Source organism: Coccinella septempunctata, chromosome 4, assembly GCF_907165205.1.
Source record: "Coccinella septempunctata chromosome 4, icCocSept1.1, whole genome shotgun sequence".
Lineage (NCBI taxonomy): Eukaryota > Metazoa > Arthropoda > Insecta > Coleoptera > Coccinellidae > Coccinella > Coccinella septempunctata.
Window position 1 is genome coordinate 14,685,571 of NC_058192.1, and position 16,448 is coordinate 14,702,018.

Consider the following 16,448-nt stretch of genomic DNA (forward strand, 5'->3'; position numbering starts at 1 on the left):
GATGATATTTATGGTTGTTGTTTTTGTATGATGTTATGTTTCATATTGTTTTTTATATTGAAGATCATATTAATTTCATGTTGTGATTGTTTTTTAACTGATATAATGTTTCAAATTTTTTGTTTTCCATATTGATGACTATATTTTATGTTGTAGTTGTTATTTTTAATTAATTTAATGTTTTTTTTTTCATATTGAAGTGTATATTTTAGGAGTGATTGTGCCAAATTTAGTTGAATTTTTGAAATTCACAATTTAGTTCTGTACAACTACTTTGATCAATAACAAAATAAAGACAATTATCCAGTACTTTTCATGGTTATTTCACGAAGTAATTTTAAAAGGGTGTGGGGTATTTCTACAATGAATTCTGGAATTCGAATACTTGAAATTCACAATTAAATTCTGTGAATCTGCTCTGTTTATTCACAACATTATAGTATTTTACGGTCTAATTGATGCTAAATTTCACGACGTAATTTCGCGAGAACGAGAGGTGATTCCACAATGAATCCTGTAATTTTACAGAATTTTTTAATTTTACAATTTATTTCTGTGATAATCCTTTGCAAATTCACAGAATAAATGTAATTTTACAGTTGATATCATAAAATTCTATTGTGATTTCACAATGAGTATTCACAGGTTTAGTTTCTAGAAAAATCATAAGAAAAAATTTCATGTGAAATCACAACCAACTTGTGATTTATATTTTCTGTGATTTTACAAAGTTTTCGTTTCAGAATATTCCTTGTGAAATTCCAGTGATTATCGTTGGTCACAAATAACCCAAGATTTTCACTGTAATTTCACTATTTCGTTCTCTCAGTGTGCTTATTTTCATCGAGGAATCATCTCCCAGAGCCGCATTTGTTTACAGACAACCTGTATATAGAAAAAAAAATATTAAGAATATCACTTACTTTTAATCAACATTTCTTCACAATATGAAAAAAGGTGAAAATGGGCAAAATGATTTATTATACTTCTGATACGAGGAAAATTTCCGATGAATGCATTTAAGGTTGTTTAGTGACAGTGATTATGATATCAGTAACGGAAAACAGCCATAGCGAAAAATCACACCAATATCTAATGGTCTAATTTCTGAAGTTATAAAAGAAAAAAACGAAAGCATTTAGACAAATTGATCCTTGTAATATGATAAATAGCTTGAATTTGAAAAATCAGCGTTCGAGTGTTTTTAATGAGTATTAATCATTATTGCGCATTAAGCTAATTTGTTGTCTGGAATGAGGATTCTTCGAAATATGTGTCTATGCTTGAATCGTCCTACAGACTACATTTTCCTGGCTAGTTAACAGCACTAGATTATTCTCCCATTTGATATGATTCGTTTTCTTGTGGAAATAGTTTTTTGTATCGTTGTTTGGCGATGAGTCCCGAGATGAGACGGATTGTGTTCAATTGCCATAGAGCGGAAGCTTGTTTGGAACGGTCATGCCTCAGAATTGGAAGAATTATCGCTGCTTCATTGCAAGTTCTTTCCTATCGGTGGCGTTGCAAATATAGCAGAATTCAGGATCATTGTTCTCGGAACAAATAGATACAATTCACTGTTCCTCATTCCAAGTTATACCATCAACAAAATATCCCCATCAGAGTCCAGTACTGGGAAATAAAATATATCTACAATTTGTTGAAATAAGTATAAGAAATTTATTGGAATAGTTTTCAGGAATTCTCTTGATAGTTCGACGAATATTTCAGTGAAATAAATACATCGTAAACACGAGTTATTTTCTTGCGCTATATCCCAATCATTCCTGATTGTAAAAAAAGTGGCAGGGAATGTTCAAATATCTCAAACAATATCTGAGGAATAAGCAAAAACAAAACTGTTTCAATCACTTCATTTCGAAATATCTCAGCAATGAAGGAAGAAGCAACAAGAAGCTCCTATTCAGATGAATAGATATTGAATGTTAATCTATAGTATGAAATAACGAGATTTCCACCATCTAACAAGCCGACTCGAATCGGTTCTCTGAACCTATAAAACACTTTTTGATGTTAACCGAATTCAAATATCAAGAATGAATCATTCGATTCAAAATACCGTTAGATCGAATTCTCTTTTTGCCTGTATTTATTGAATCTAGGAATGAGGTTTTTGTTCATATTCAGACAGAATACATTAAGTCGTGTGTGATTATGATGGGCAGTTACACTGAGTGTTCCAAAATAATTGTCGTGATGGAAAACTGTGTATGTTCTCCATGACGTCTTTGAGATTAAAAGTGTATCCACGTTTCCAATACAGTCATGAGCTTTTGTACTCAGATTTTCTTTGATAATAGCTACATTTTTGCACTCTATTTGAATTGATCTGATGATGATTTTCTCCAGTAATTTTGACACCACTGGAAAAATTTAACATTTCGACAGCAAATTTTAGATTGCCAATAAATTTAATTTGTCTATTGTTCTAAAGTAGTATTTCAGAAAAAATATTTTGTGAACCTGAACAAACATTTTGTTGAATGTTTTGAAAATTTTGCTCATTTCAAAATGGAGGCAGTTAAAATTAACAATTTCAAGAACATAACTGAGACAGATCAGTGGGGAAAAACCCTCATGATACCTTGGAATCTCCACCACTGGCCAATCCAAGGAATTCCAATGAGGCGTAACTCTGAATGGTACTAATAAAAGCTATTAATAGTGAAAAACTGGCCGCAAAAGCTCCGTCCTATAGTTCGAACTGTTCTTAGGCAAAAATGAAAAGAGTTCTTCAATAGTCAATATTCACTGAAAAATTAATCACCATTCTGAAAATTAAACTCAAATAAAATCAATAGTCTCACATACTACGTAGGAGACACTGCTGAAATGAGTAAATATTTAGATGACAAGCAGTCTTAATAGCAATGAAGAAAAATGAGATACCTATTCACAGTTTTTTGTTGAATCCCCTGATATTTGTGTCGGACAAAAATGTCAACCAAATAAATTTGCCTAAAAATAAATGGGGATTTCGAAAATCGACTAATTCAAAAAAGGTAGTTGAGTACATAATATTTCTCTTAATATCTAGTTTACCTTCCATTCGAAAGCCAGTGATTGAAACAGTAAAAATATTTTATGTGCAAACACATGAAAAGTGGTAGGAGGTTTTTCCAAATTTCATGAAAATTTTTAAAGGAATGTGATGATATTCTTTTCCCTGAACTTCAATACCACACTTAATTGGAATTTCTCCTTCTTGGAATATCTTCAGTCATATGCTGATTTATTCTGAAAAACCCATCATTGCTCGAGTTATACTCGAATAAAATATGTACGAATTATGTGAAGGGTGGGCAAAACTACAACTTTTTTTACCCAACGAGATAGAGGAAAATGAATGTGCCATTTATGTCGTCTTTTTTCGAGACACTAATAATGCCATCAACCGCATTCCTCTATCGTCATTTGTTTTCGAGTTATAAGCCAAAATTTAAATTTGGGCGATTTCAACTTTGGTCATTATCTCCGTTCCTGTTTGTGCTAGGATGTTGAAATGAAAACATTAGACACTTTTTTGAAAGCAATCCAGTGTCGTACTATGATTTTTTTCCAACACGTATATTGGCTGAGCTTTATTAGTTTCTCAAAAAAAGACGACATGAATGGCACATTTATTTTCCTCTATCTCGTTGGGTAAAAAAGTTGTAGTTCAGGTATCACCAATTTTGCCCACCCTTTACATCTTATATCAAACACTATGTCCTCTCACTCTCATATTTTCATTATGTAACTTAAAAGTTTCTAATAACCGATTGAATAGGCTCATTTTCTCATGAAACTGAAAAACTGAGCTCAAATGGTCTTGATAGAAATCATAAGCGAGTAATGCAGAATGCTCTGCGTCACTTGTACATTAAAACGGCATGCTTTCTACCATATACGGAGGGCTTGAATGCTTACTATGCAGGTGTCGTATGACTTTTTAAAGATCGACTATTCGGTAGGTTTTTTACCAGCCAATTACCCATAGAATAATTTCGTGATAATGATGGGTATCAGCTTTCAGTACTCCAATTTACTAGACACCTTGTGGTTACCGGGTAAGTAGGCGTGATCATTTTTACAGTCTGAAAAAGTGATTTTATAACAATCCATATGAGGAACGGGACGATTAGCATAATCAGTTCGTTCCTACATAATGACCCGGTCAGAAGTGAAATTTATGGATAGGTATCTGGTGTTTCGCAAAAATTCGTTCCAAATTATCGGATTAAAAAGCGGTAGATGTAATGGGTTAATTTAAGCTTTGAGATTTTCGGATAAGGTGATGACTACCTACGTGCCTCTCTGCACTTGCACCCAAAATCGTGGTGGTTTCATTTCACTGCGTGTAATGATTTAATCAATGTCTTAAATGTATCCGGAAACTACTTTTACCATCCAGTTCTAGTCATAATGGCAGAAATAAACTCATCTATCGATTTCTACACCTTACTTGTTATAAGCTATCAGAGGGATTATATTCATTGAATTTCTTATACCACACCCCTAAAATGTACGAGGATATATTGAAAAATTCTTAGCCTACTATAGAGCCGAAAAAAATTTCAATGTCAAAATATTTTATTACTCAACATATTCTCCTCTCAATTGGATACGTTTATTATAGCGAACCTGCAACGTCTCTAGACCTTTCGAAAAAAATGTTTCTTCTTGCTCTGCAAACCAGACCTCCACAGCTTTTATTACCTCCTCGTTGGAAGAAAATTTACGTCATTTTAAATTTTCTTCAGTTGAGGAAAGATATGATAGTCGAATGGAGCCAGATCTGGTGAATGAGGAGGGTGTTCTGAAAATTCAAACGCTAAATCAAGACTTTTTTGCATGGCAACCTGAGATTTGTGTGCAGGGGCGTTGTCCTGCAAAAACAAAACAGCTTTGGATAGCTTTCCGCGTCAGTAATGTCGAATAGTAATCTCCGTTTATTGTTCTACCCTTATCCAAAAAATAAATCATGATTACTCCATGGCAATCCCAAAAAACTGAAGCAAAAACTTTTCTAGCAGATTTTTGGACACGAAACTTCTTGGTCTTGGAGAACCAGATTGTCGCCGTTCCATCGATTATTGCTTTGTTTCTGGATAGTAGAAATGTATCCAAATCTCATCCATAGTAACAATTCGGTTCAAGAAGTCTACATCGTTTTCAAATCGAGCACAGATCGAACGCGATGCTTCTACCCTTGCACGCTTTTCGTCAACATTCAAACATTTGGGGATCCATTTTGCAGCAATTTTTCTTATGTCTAAATTGAAGTTAACTATGTAATGAACCCGTTCGTATGAAATACTTAGTGCTTCATATATCCGTTTTACCCCAATTCGACGGTCTGATAAAATCATGTCATAAACTGCATCGATATTTTCGGGGACTGACACAGAAACTAGCCTTCCCGATCGGTCATCATCTTCAATGGAAAATTTACCTTTTGATCCCTATAATAGAAATAGGGTAGTCCAACCATTTCTCCCACAAAAGCAGGGCATGCTTCTTCAATCATACCTGAAAAATTACGTAATTCAAAGTGAAATTCACCATTTTTAGCATTTTTTTCGAAAAATGCAATTCAACAACTTTGTATAGCAAGAAATATGAAAGATGTCCTATGAAATGATAGAAATATCTATTCAAAATCAATGTGAGAATTATGATCTATATTTATGGTGGAGTTTTTGTGCTTTTTTTGGTCCAATAGTTTTTCTTCAAAACGAATATCACCTCGCAAGATATCAGAATAACAAGTCTGATTCAAAACAATAATATTTATTTCACCTCGACCCGTTATTCCAACTAAAAATCCAAATAAATCTCACAAGGAGAAATTGGCACAACTGGAAAATAAATCTCTGGAGTCCAAGATAATCCTGAAGAGCTTTTAGGCAATCTTGCGACATGAATATTGGTACATATATTGGAGATATCAACAGCGGGGAAAGCGAGTAGCAAATGCACGTCGATTTAACAACAGTTATCTAAATATAAAAGCGACATCACAGAAACGAAACAAGGAATTATTCCGAAAATTAATTTCGTCCGTTTTTATCAAAAAATATTTTCAAACACCGTAAAGCTGTTGTGAATGGATAACATCCATATGCTGGGACATAATATCTGAATTGAGCTATGTGACGAATTGATAATTTGAATTGCTTTCATAATAATTCAGGGCATTTAAATTTTCACAATAGTGTGAAGTTATCATTATTGATGGATTAAATCAATATGGTCCTACACAGATTAGCCAATTCAATAATTAAACTTCATCTTATACAATTATACATTTGCCTGAAAAACTGATTTTTTATTTGTTTTTAGAGGTTCTAAAATGTATTTTGTGGAAATTTCACTTGTTTCTTGGTATATAGCTACCAAAAATTTAACATTGTAAATCATAAACCTATACGAATAAAAATCATTAGGAATGGAATATTCGGTTTAGTCTGCTTCGTATTGAGACGTTGATATAAAAGTACTACTTTTGCGAATGATGTCTTATCGATAAGCCTTTTAGACTAATTGGTTGATGACATTCGAATTTAATGAAACTAGAGAAATTGAAAAGGTTTTGGTATATAAACGCCAGTTCACTTACACCCAGATTGAAGTTTATCTCTTGGGTTTGAAGGTAACGAATTCAAACGAATTCAAATGAATCATATTTTAAGCATTCTGCATATAATGTAGATACGAATTGTTGGAATGTCAATGTTTTATTACTTGGAGCTGTGGGAATACTTCCATAATAAATAAATATTCAAGCTGTCTCTCGAGTGCAATATAAGCAGAATTGGCAGAAACATGGACGTTCATAAAGATTCAATTGAACATAATTCATTCGTAACATTTAATAAATGAGGATCTATTGGCATTTAGTTAAAAAATTAAACGAAAGCTGAGAAATAAAATTTGAAATAAGAATGATTCAAATCGAAATTGTGAGGGACGTAAAATTGGAATTCCGAGGTAATATCAGATATTTTCATGTGTTGAAAGGTGAGAGGATTCATAAATATATGTTCAATACCCTTGTTCATCAATATCCTCCCAATTGAAAAATTGGATTTTAAGATTCAGTAGAGGGTAAATTAGGTATTCAATTAAGATGCAGACCTGTATTTGTATCCGACCTAGTGAATAAAGATGCAGATCATATCATGACTTTATCAGACCGTGGAGTTGGGTTGACACTTGATATCTATATGGTCGTGTCAATCATACAGATAAGGTCGTTTTGGACTTGACAATCATTTGAGAGTTGTCTGAATATTGAGAATATTAGAACTGCTTGAAACTGATATTCTGGATTGCCATAGCCTCAATGGTTTGGTGAAAAATTCTAAGGCTCATACCCGTTGACACATCTCACATACTTTCATTTAAACAGTTTATGATTTAGGCTTCGAAAGACACCCATATTTTTCACCTGATTTGCTACGTCTGACCATTATTAATATTCTCAACTGAGAAAGGGTCTGAAGGTCTTTATTTCTTTGCCAACGAATTGTTGATAGAAACTGTGGAGGCCTCGCAGAGCAAGATGACAGTTTAGCTTTTAAATGATACGTTGCCGGTTTTTTGTATAAGGAATGTAGTCATATCCACTCAAGTTGAGAGTTACTAAAATATTTTGACTTTTGAATTAGGCTAAAGGCTTTAGAATATCCCAATGCATCCTCGAATAAGTGTCCCATTAAAATTTAGCTACTCCTTCTCATAAATATCGACATTTACATTGGAGATATCAACGTCCGAGTAAGCGAGTAGCACATGCTTGTGCGATTATAACAAGCGATATTTCCTGCCAGATACCCTCAATTTGCAAATTCTGTGCTCGGCTTGGTAGCGGCAAAGGTATAAGAATTCGGTCGGAGTACCTGTCATTGGTAATCGACCAGCAATGGTCCCCAAACGGGTTCCTTGTTATGTGGACAGACCATTAAAATTTTCGATATATACCGACCAATAACATTACGAAAAGCAATTACAATAAATATTTTATTGATTAAATCTCAACATATAGGCTTCCAGCCTCATGGAGCCGGTACCTGTCTTGAGATCCCACTAGAAACGGTGGGGATATGGAGGGGACAAAAGTAGGTCTCTAGGTCCATATCTATGGTGGGTGGCTTTAGTTTGTTCGTGCAGTGCACTTGCTTGTGTCTGAACAGCGTCCTGAGACTCTGGACTTCCGTCTGAAGACGCTTTATGACAACCGAACAAACCACCTCTATGCTCCATTCGGTAGACACTGAGACCACCGAATTTCGTGCATACTCTTTAAATTGGTGCCTGGGGAAATAAATTATACCAAAAGATTTTACGATTCGAATTCAGGACGACTGTGATCCATTTACGGTTGCATATAATTGTCCAAGCCCGATTATTCTTGCGGTAATTGGACATTGCTCTGTCAAGAAGAAGTTACATTCATCGGATCACGTTTGACCTTCGTCGTTCTTATTCCGGTTTGAAGATGCAAATGTCAGCGCTACTGCTTGCTTTATTTTGTTACACATTGAGTAACTTTGTCTTTTAACCCTTCACATAGCGAGTTCATAAAAAGAGGCAGTGTTTGTGTTGTGGATTTTAAATTGATGATTGAACTGACCAAGTAATAATAAAGTGTTGGAACATTATTAACTTTTGAACTATATTATTTGACCTGGATCTGTTTTGTCTTTGGCAACAAGACCAGATCATCCAGAACCTACGAGAATCGCTTGGCATTGAAGGTAGGTTGATTACATATCAGTTGAACAAATGATGATGAAGATACTCACAAACGAAGAAAAAGGATTTAACCTCATCTTGAGATAGTTATATATGAGTTTGAAAACTCATTCTGTCCATACATAATACTCCGGAAGTTCATTCAAGATAACAGATATGAATAAACATATTTTAAGGGTGATATTAATTAATGGATACTAATTAATTCTCCAAATAATCGAACTTGCCCTATAAATCCTCAACATAAAAATACATTATGTAAATACCTATGGTATCCATTGTTCGGTGTGTAAGCTAGGGTTTGGAAATATAAATCATACTTATTAACCACTATTACTACTGTACATTGAATATGTCAATAAGTATTATAGGTAATGTTATTCGATATAATTTAACAATATTTATATGTACAGTGTGTTTCACGTAAATGAGTCACTGTGGTTACTTATTGAGCGAAATTAAGAAATGAACCATAAAGTAATTCTCTCGGTAATTCTCTTAGCCTATTCATAGATGCCATCGGAAAAACTATCAAATGAAGGCATGCTTCTTCTTCCACACACAATTCACTTCGGGAAAATTATCTCATATTTTCTGAGTGTTCAATGCATTCTCAATTCTAATAATTAAAAATTCATTTCAGCAATTTTATTCTGAATCAGCCTGTGGAAATTTGGAATCGAAGCTAATCATATGATTCTCATTAACATAGATATAGCTCGTGAAAAAATCTATTTTGGTTCAAGTACACGTGAAAACACATTGTACGTTTTCAGTCACTTCAATACAGGTTGCGTCTTCGACGCACACAAATATTCTAACAGTAGATTCTTGAGGGCAAAAGAAACACTTTTTACCCTTACCATTTTTTCCGATTCGGCCCTGATAAAAAGCCATTTTCAGTTTTCATAATGAGCTGTGCCACCCCTGGAAAAATAAAATTACCTTCAGAATAACTAGCTAATTCTGTGACACTACATATCTGTGGATCTTTTAAACAGAGTTGTATTCATGTAACATCAATTTACTCGAAAACGACGCATTATACGAGAAAATATGAGGAATTCTTTTATTTCACGAAACGTTTAAATATTCATTGAATAGCGTCCAATTCATTTTGAAGGGTTGGGTTCTTTGGGTTTTGTTATTTTTATGATTCGTAGGATCATAATGAGAAAACTGGAAGACGTGGGTGATATCTTGTGTTCCAAAAAAATTCATCGAATAAATGAAAAACTATATTCCGAAATGCATTTCATTCGAAAGAACCGTTTGTGAGATGGAACTAAAAATTAATTTTTTTATGGTTTTTCCACTGCCTGTATCTTTTAAACTGAGCCGATTTCGAAAAAATGATATGGAAAAAAAATGTTTCTTTTGACCTCAAAATCTGAAGTTGAAATATTTGTAAGAATCAAAGACTCACCACTCACCCTGTATATCCTGTCCAAATACATCAAGACTAGATCAATACAAAAATCCAATTCAAAATTTCTAAAGACAATGAAACGATAACCAATTTCTCAGGATTACTACAACCAGAAAATTAAATATGTATACATTACTCTCTCTGTCCCTCTCTAGTAGAAGCAAGGTGTGAACTCCTAATGATATGAGTACAAGACATCACGTCATTGACTAGATCAATACAAAAATCCAATTCAAAATTTCTGAAGACAATGAAACGATAACCAATTTCTCAGGATTACTACAACCAGAAAATTAAATATGTATACATTACTCTCTCTGTCCCTCTCTAGTAGAAGCAAGGTGTGAACTCCTAATGATATGAGTACAAGACATCACGTCAATCAAGCAGATTAATGCCGGTGAAATTATAAAAATTGCCTTCTTTTGATGAATTATTCAATCCGTTAATTACAATTATATGCGATTTTATGGGATGCAGCTATCGCGGTAATGCTCTTTGGAGGAATTTATCGTATAGTTTAATTGATCGAACGGTTTCATCAAATCGCAATCCTTTATGTAGTTGTCCATGCAACACGACAATATGTGAGCAAAATCATTCTGCATTCATATAATTTTACTGGAGAGTAACTGCTTTTTCTAGAATTTCACGAGAGAATTTTTCAAAGTTCACTTTTTAGGATTCACCCCATTAGTCAGCAAATCCTTCTCAGCAAAAGGTTTATCAATTTCTAGGACAAAGAGTTAGGGTTGGCAACAGAATCAACTACCCTCCACCCTTAGAAGAGGGTGCTTGACAGGCTATACTGAATACATGATAATTCCGCAATTCAAATTGTCCTCTTTGAAAATTTTTCTACTAAGTAAATAGTAAATACCAAAGACAAGAATTTGGTGCTTCACTTTTTACTCACTCTGTATTTTATAATTCACTCTGCTGGAGAAGTGTATCATGATACAAAACACAAAATATCTATTTCTCTGAGATCTCGAGAAATCCTTTGAATTTGTGATAGTCTAAAAATAAAGAAAAGTATCTTCCGAAATAATAAACAAAGGAGAAATTTTGAATTGCTTCAGTTTAGTTTCTAACAAAATGTCAAATAATTTTTTATATGTGAAATTGACCATTTCAGGTGGGTGTAAGTGAACTTTATGCTCAACTTCTTTCAGTGATAAGATATTGTTGGGTTCATAATATGATTATTCTGTCTAGTTAGATGCAAACTGGAACTAAAGGAAAAATTTTCATTTTTTCAGCGCTAAATTAATGTAATTCGGCATGTGGAAAACTGACGATTAAAAACTGGTTGCCATAAATATTGGCAATGCAAATAGTCTTATCTATACCACCTGATTGTATAAATATTTTCCTCCAAGGTTTCTGCACTTCATCGAATTTTAATGAAGAATAATCAAGCCTGCCAAGACAACTGTTGTTGAATTCCACTGATAACCATTAGATAGGAATTAATATACAATATACACGATAGAAAATTCTCGCGAACAACAACTTCAAATAGTAAAAATTCTCCAATTGCTAATTTATATTATTACTCCAATGCAAAATGATAATCTTTCAATTAGTTGCTCTTGACATTCAAATCTTGGGCGGCTTTAAAAATACTGTGGATTATGTAAACTGGTGAGATCTACTTAGGAAAAAGAGCTGGGAAGAAAATTGCATGAATTATACTATGCAAATTAATAATGTTATTTGACCTTCGTGAGAGAATTTACATAATAATAATAATTAATATGGAGCTGATGTCATGATGCTTCCTTAGGCCTGGCGCAGACATGCAACTTTTCAGTTTCGCGATAGTTGCGCAACAGTTTGATTGCAAGCGGTTCGAATCCGCACACATACGCAACCGAATAGTTTGGTCTCCAGGTGGACGCACACATGCAACTATTCAGTTGCAATATGGACTTCGACGAGTTAGCAGCGGTGTGCGCCCTTGAGCTCCATAGGCGAAAAAAAATTCGGCAAAAGAGGAAATATTGGGTACACCCAATCGTTTCCCAGCGTTTGATGAAGGGTCAATTTCATCAAGTGTATTCAGATTTAAGAAAATACCCCAAAAAGTTTTTTAAGTATTACCGAATGAGTATAGCAAGTTTTGATGAACTTTTGGAAATGATACGACCCTATATTACATATCGAGACACAAAGTGGAGGAAAGCCATCATTCCAGAAGAAAGACTTTCAGTTACTTTAAGGTAAGGGAAATATTTTCGTACAAGCATGTTGAGAAAATTTTATTATCACATACGTATAGGTGTGTATATAATAACTGTACATCCTGTGTGCTTCTACATTTTCAAGTGAAGTCTGGAACCTCCATGGAAGTGAGGTTATCACAACTACTAGCAGAACTTCTTTGCGAAATTTCACTCAAAGCTGGTGTAGATGTTGAGGAATGTGATTGATAATTTTCGATATTATAAGTCCGAAATAAATTTGCTGGTGACACTAAATTGCCTGAATAAGCAGGATACCCATAACTATGATGATTCCTGTATCCTTGGGAGGTTTGATAGTAAGAAGTTTCATTCGTTTGTGTAAGACGTTTCAATGTCGATAAAAATTCCATCTTAGCATCAAGCTTCTGTGCATCATTCAATTTCTTGAATGATGGTACCAATGAAAGAAGAAAGGATTGGTCTTCATCGATTGGTTCTGCTTTTTTCTCTTTCAAAATGGCTAGTAAGGATTCCTCATAGGTTTCCGTTTTTTTTTTTAATGGTATTGTACGTTTGGGTGTCATCAGTTGTCTATTTCGGGTAGAAGTACCAAGCGGGGTAGTTAGATGTTTACTTGGGGTGGAATTAGTAGTCGGATTTATTGGTTGTGGATTTTGAGTGGAAGGACCCGGCTGACTCAATTTTATTTCATTATTTTGTGATTGGTCTTCTACCTGAATAACTTGAGACTCATCATCGCTTCCGGAATAGTCTTCTTCTATGGACGTACATTCGCTTACTGTTGCCCTGTCTTCCATTGTGGGTAGGAGAAACAGTAACTGGTCAAAGTAAACATATTTTTTGCGCTTACTTGCAGCCTGACCCGAAGAGCCTTTCTGCTTGTTGAGTTCCCTGCGAAAACATGTTTTCAGATTCCTCCACCTGTTTTGTATTTTGTTTCCTAAGGAAAAAAAAATAGTTTTAATTTCATTTTCTTATCTATGAACGTCTCATTTCTCTCTATTCTAAATAAGTTTCAGAATTCTTATAAAACTGGTTTTTTTGTCGTAGATACCTTGGAACGGGAAATAGTTTTCAATCACTTCATTATGAATTCCTGATTGGAGAATCAACTATAAGACGGATTGTTAAAGAGACATGCGAGCAAATATGGAGGTGTCTCAAAGATGAAGTTATGCCTGCAAAGACAGAAGAATCATGGCGACACATTGCTGAGAAGTTTGCAACTGTTACACATTTTCCAAACTGTGTGGGTGCAATAGACGGCAAACATATAAGAATTCGGAAGCCAAATCGTACAGGCTCTCAGTTCATGAACTACAAACATTTTTTTTCTGTAGTTCTGATGGCTGTTGCAGATGCGGATTATTGTTTCATATCTGTTGATATTGGATCATATGGGAGTGCTAGTGATTCACATGTTTTTCAGCGATCGAATTTCGGTAAAAGACTATACGAAGGTACTCTAAATTTGCCTCCCAATCAACGGTTACCAAATGACGACACAGGAACCCCAATGCCATTTGTTTTTGTGGCTGATGAAGCTTTTGCAATGTCCGAACACGTTCAACGACCATTTGGACGACGGAACTTGAGTATTGCAAAAAGGATTTACAACTATCGACTGACTAGGGCAAGAAGAATGGTCGAGTGTACATTTGGGATCATGGCCAACAAATGGAGGATTCTGCACAGACCATTAGATGTGGATCTTCCATTTTGTGATGCTATTATCAAGGCATGTTGCGTCCTTCATAATTATGTGAGGCAGAAAGATGGAATAAATTATGAAGATACATTATATACATGCCCCCTGGCCAATCTAAGTAACACAAATATTCGAGGGACTCATGCTGGCTCCACAGCAAGAAATTATTTTGTGAATTACTTTACTTCACCTCAAGGTTCTATTCCTTGGCAGTACGATAAGATATGACTTGAAGTTGAATGTGAATAAATCGATTTCATGCTACCTATATTCAAATCTATTATTTTATTATTTACCTTTGGATGATTTTTGAGCTGGGGTCAATTCTTGCCATCGTGGTACCATGATTTCATAAATTTCTTCCCACAGGCGACAGATTAAATTCCGGTCAGAATGTTCTGGTAGCCGTGTATTGAATATGGGAGGTCTACTTTGGATAACTTGAATGAACTTTTCCGTCCAGTCGCCGTCATCTTCGAATTCTTAAAAAGAAAAATTTTATTTTTTGTCAAAAAGTTATTATGACCAATTGTAATGGTTTTAACTATAGATCATTATCTTGAAAACATTTACGGCCTAAAATATCCGCTCCGATATTACAATCATTTAGTAAAATCATCAATTTCATTCAATCATGCAAATAAACGAACGAATTCAATTGCTTACCTTCTCGCGCATGGAACATGGTTCACTTCGGAAGAGAGAACTTGCAACTATTCGATCGCAAGTGGGCGCAGCTGCACTATGAACGTTGTGCTCAAAACAGTTGCGCAATCGTTTAGTTTCTGTCGGGGCTGAAACTATTCGATCGCGAAACTTTTCAGTTGCATGTGTGCGGGGTCCCATATAAATGCATTGTACTCACTTCTGCAACTAAACAGTTGCAAAACTAAAAATTGCATGTCTGCGGCAGGCCTTATGGTGATAAGTGCAATTCTGGGTTATGGTAATCTTCATAATTTTTCGAAAATTTTCGTTTTAATCTATTCGGAAAGAATCAATAATTTCAATCATTCCACTTTCTCGTGCCATAATGTTATTTACGCCCATGATAGTTTTCTTGCTTTTCGCCAATTTTCCCCATCTATCTCTGCTCTCCTTTATTCGTTCCTTCAAGGATAATTTCGACTCCTCTTGAGGCTTCAGCCCTTTATCGGATTATCATTTCTTCTGCTTGTATTTTGCTGTAATATTTTCAGGTATTCAAGTGCTCTTTGGCTGTTTCTGGTACTTCTAGACTAGATAGGTGAAAACTCGATTTATCACCTAATCTTTTACCAACTAACACACCAACATTGGGAAATGGTACATTAGAAGCTAAGAATTACGTCTAGGGACAGAATATCGACCTTCAAAATTCCATAGCCTAGTTGACGACAAATTCTTTTGAGCTCAAGTCGATATTTGCAAACAAGTCATCACCATTTAAAGCACCAATTTTTGTGTTTCTGAATGAAGAAAATCTTATCTCTGCGGAAGCAATGAGCAGGTACAAACAGAAGCTCTAAACGTACATCAATTAAGCTACTATTCACACCATCCACATCGCAACAATCAGATGATGAAGATATTAATTTCACGGCGAAATCAACCAAGACACGTAACCCTATTCCGCATTATTTCGCATCGGGTTGGAATCCTTTGCAAAGAAACTGTTATATGAAAGATGTTTCTTTAATAGTTCACTTTCTCCGACGTCTAGGATTGCAATTATACCCGGATCGTATACGCTTTAGTAGAAATTCATATTATTGGAATAATGGCCACTTCGCAGTGATGCTGTCATTTTCATTTCTTCATTATTACGGAAAAGGTCAGTGCATATAGATCCTTGTTGTTTTTTGCCGCTTATTTATGAACGTTCCTAATGAAAATAAAATCATTAGAAATTTATTAATGACGGCAGAGGAAGATGTTTTATTAATTCAGTATATACTTAGATTGTTTTATATCGTTTTTCATAGGAGAAAATCTTCTCGAGTAAATAATGATAATTGGATAATAATAAATACAATTTTGATTAAAGTTCTAAGCAAGACATTCGAAAATTTTAAAAAAATAGAACATTCAAACAGCTTCAATTTTTCAAGAAAGAATTCTGTGACACTGAAAACTCTTCCTGAAGAAAAAGCCTTCTCAGCAAAGATTCTCATCTAGATTATTCAACCACGACTAAATATCGTTCTTAGTATTACAAGTGACGAGAGTTTATCGGTCCAAAGAACAAAGTCACATCAACATTTATTCACCAGGTTACGTTTAGGAAGTTATTCTTCCATCTTCTGGCTACAATGATTTACGATAAAAGGACATATGTTGAAAAAAATTGAGTCCTACAAAA

General features: G+C 34.5%; 2 protein-coding genes across 4 annotated transcripts in view; one reads left to right on the plus strand and one right to left on the minus strand.

The window, feature by feature from the left end:
- The first annotated feature begins 8,180 nt into the window (after positions 1 to 8,180).
- LOC123311810 (asparagine-rich zinc finger protein AZF1) overlaps positions 8,181 to 16,448 on the plus strand; it is a 220,215-nt gene continuing 211,947 nt past the window's right edge. For all 3 annotated transcript variants that reach the window (XM_044895902.1, XM_044895904.1, XM_044895906.1), the window contains exon 1: positions 8,181 to 8,762. The gene's annotated coding sequence lies outside the window, so the exon portion shown is untranslated. The remainder of the gene's footprint in view (positions 8,763 to 16,448) is intronic.
- LOC123311811 lies at positions 12,516 to 14,619 on the minus strand. Its single transcript, XM_044895910.1, has 2 exons — positions 14,404 to 14,619; positions 12,516 to 13,339 (listed from the first exon to the last, which is right to left on the minus strand). The coding sequence occupies exons 1-2, from the start codon at positions 14,450 to 14,452 to the stop codon at positions 12,516 to 12,518; spliced, it is 873 nt and encodes a 290-aa protein (XP_044751845.1). The 5' UTR covers positions 14,453 to 14,619.

Coding starts and splice junctions, on each gene's coding strand:
- LOC123311811 (XM_044895910.1), bottom strand. CDS start 14,452: ATGGTACCACGATGGCAAGAATTGACCCCAGCTCAAAAATCATCCAAA. Junction 13,340..14,403: donor AGCTCAAAAATCATCCAAAG/GTAAATAATAAA, acceptor TTTTTTCCTTAG/GAAACAAAATACAAAACAGG.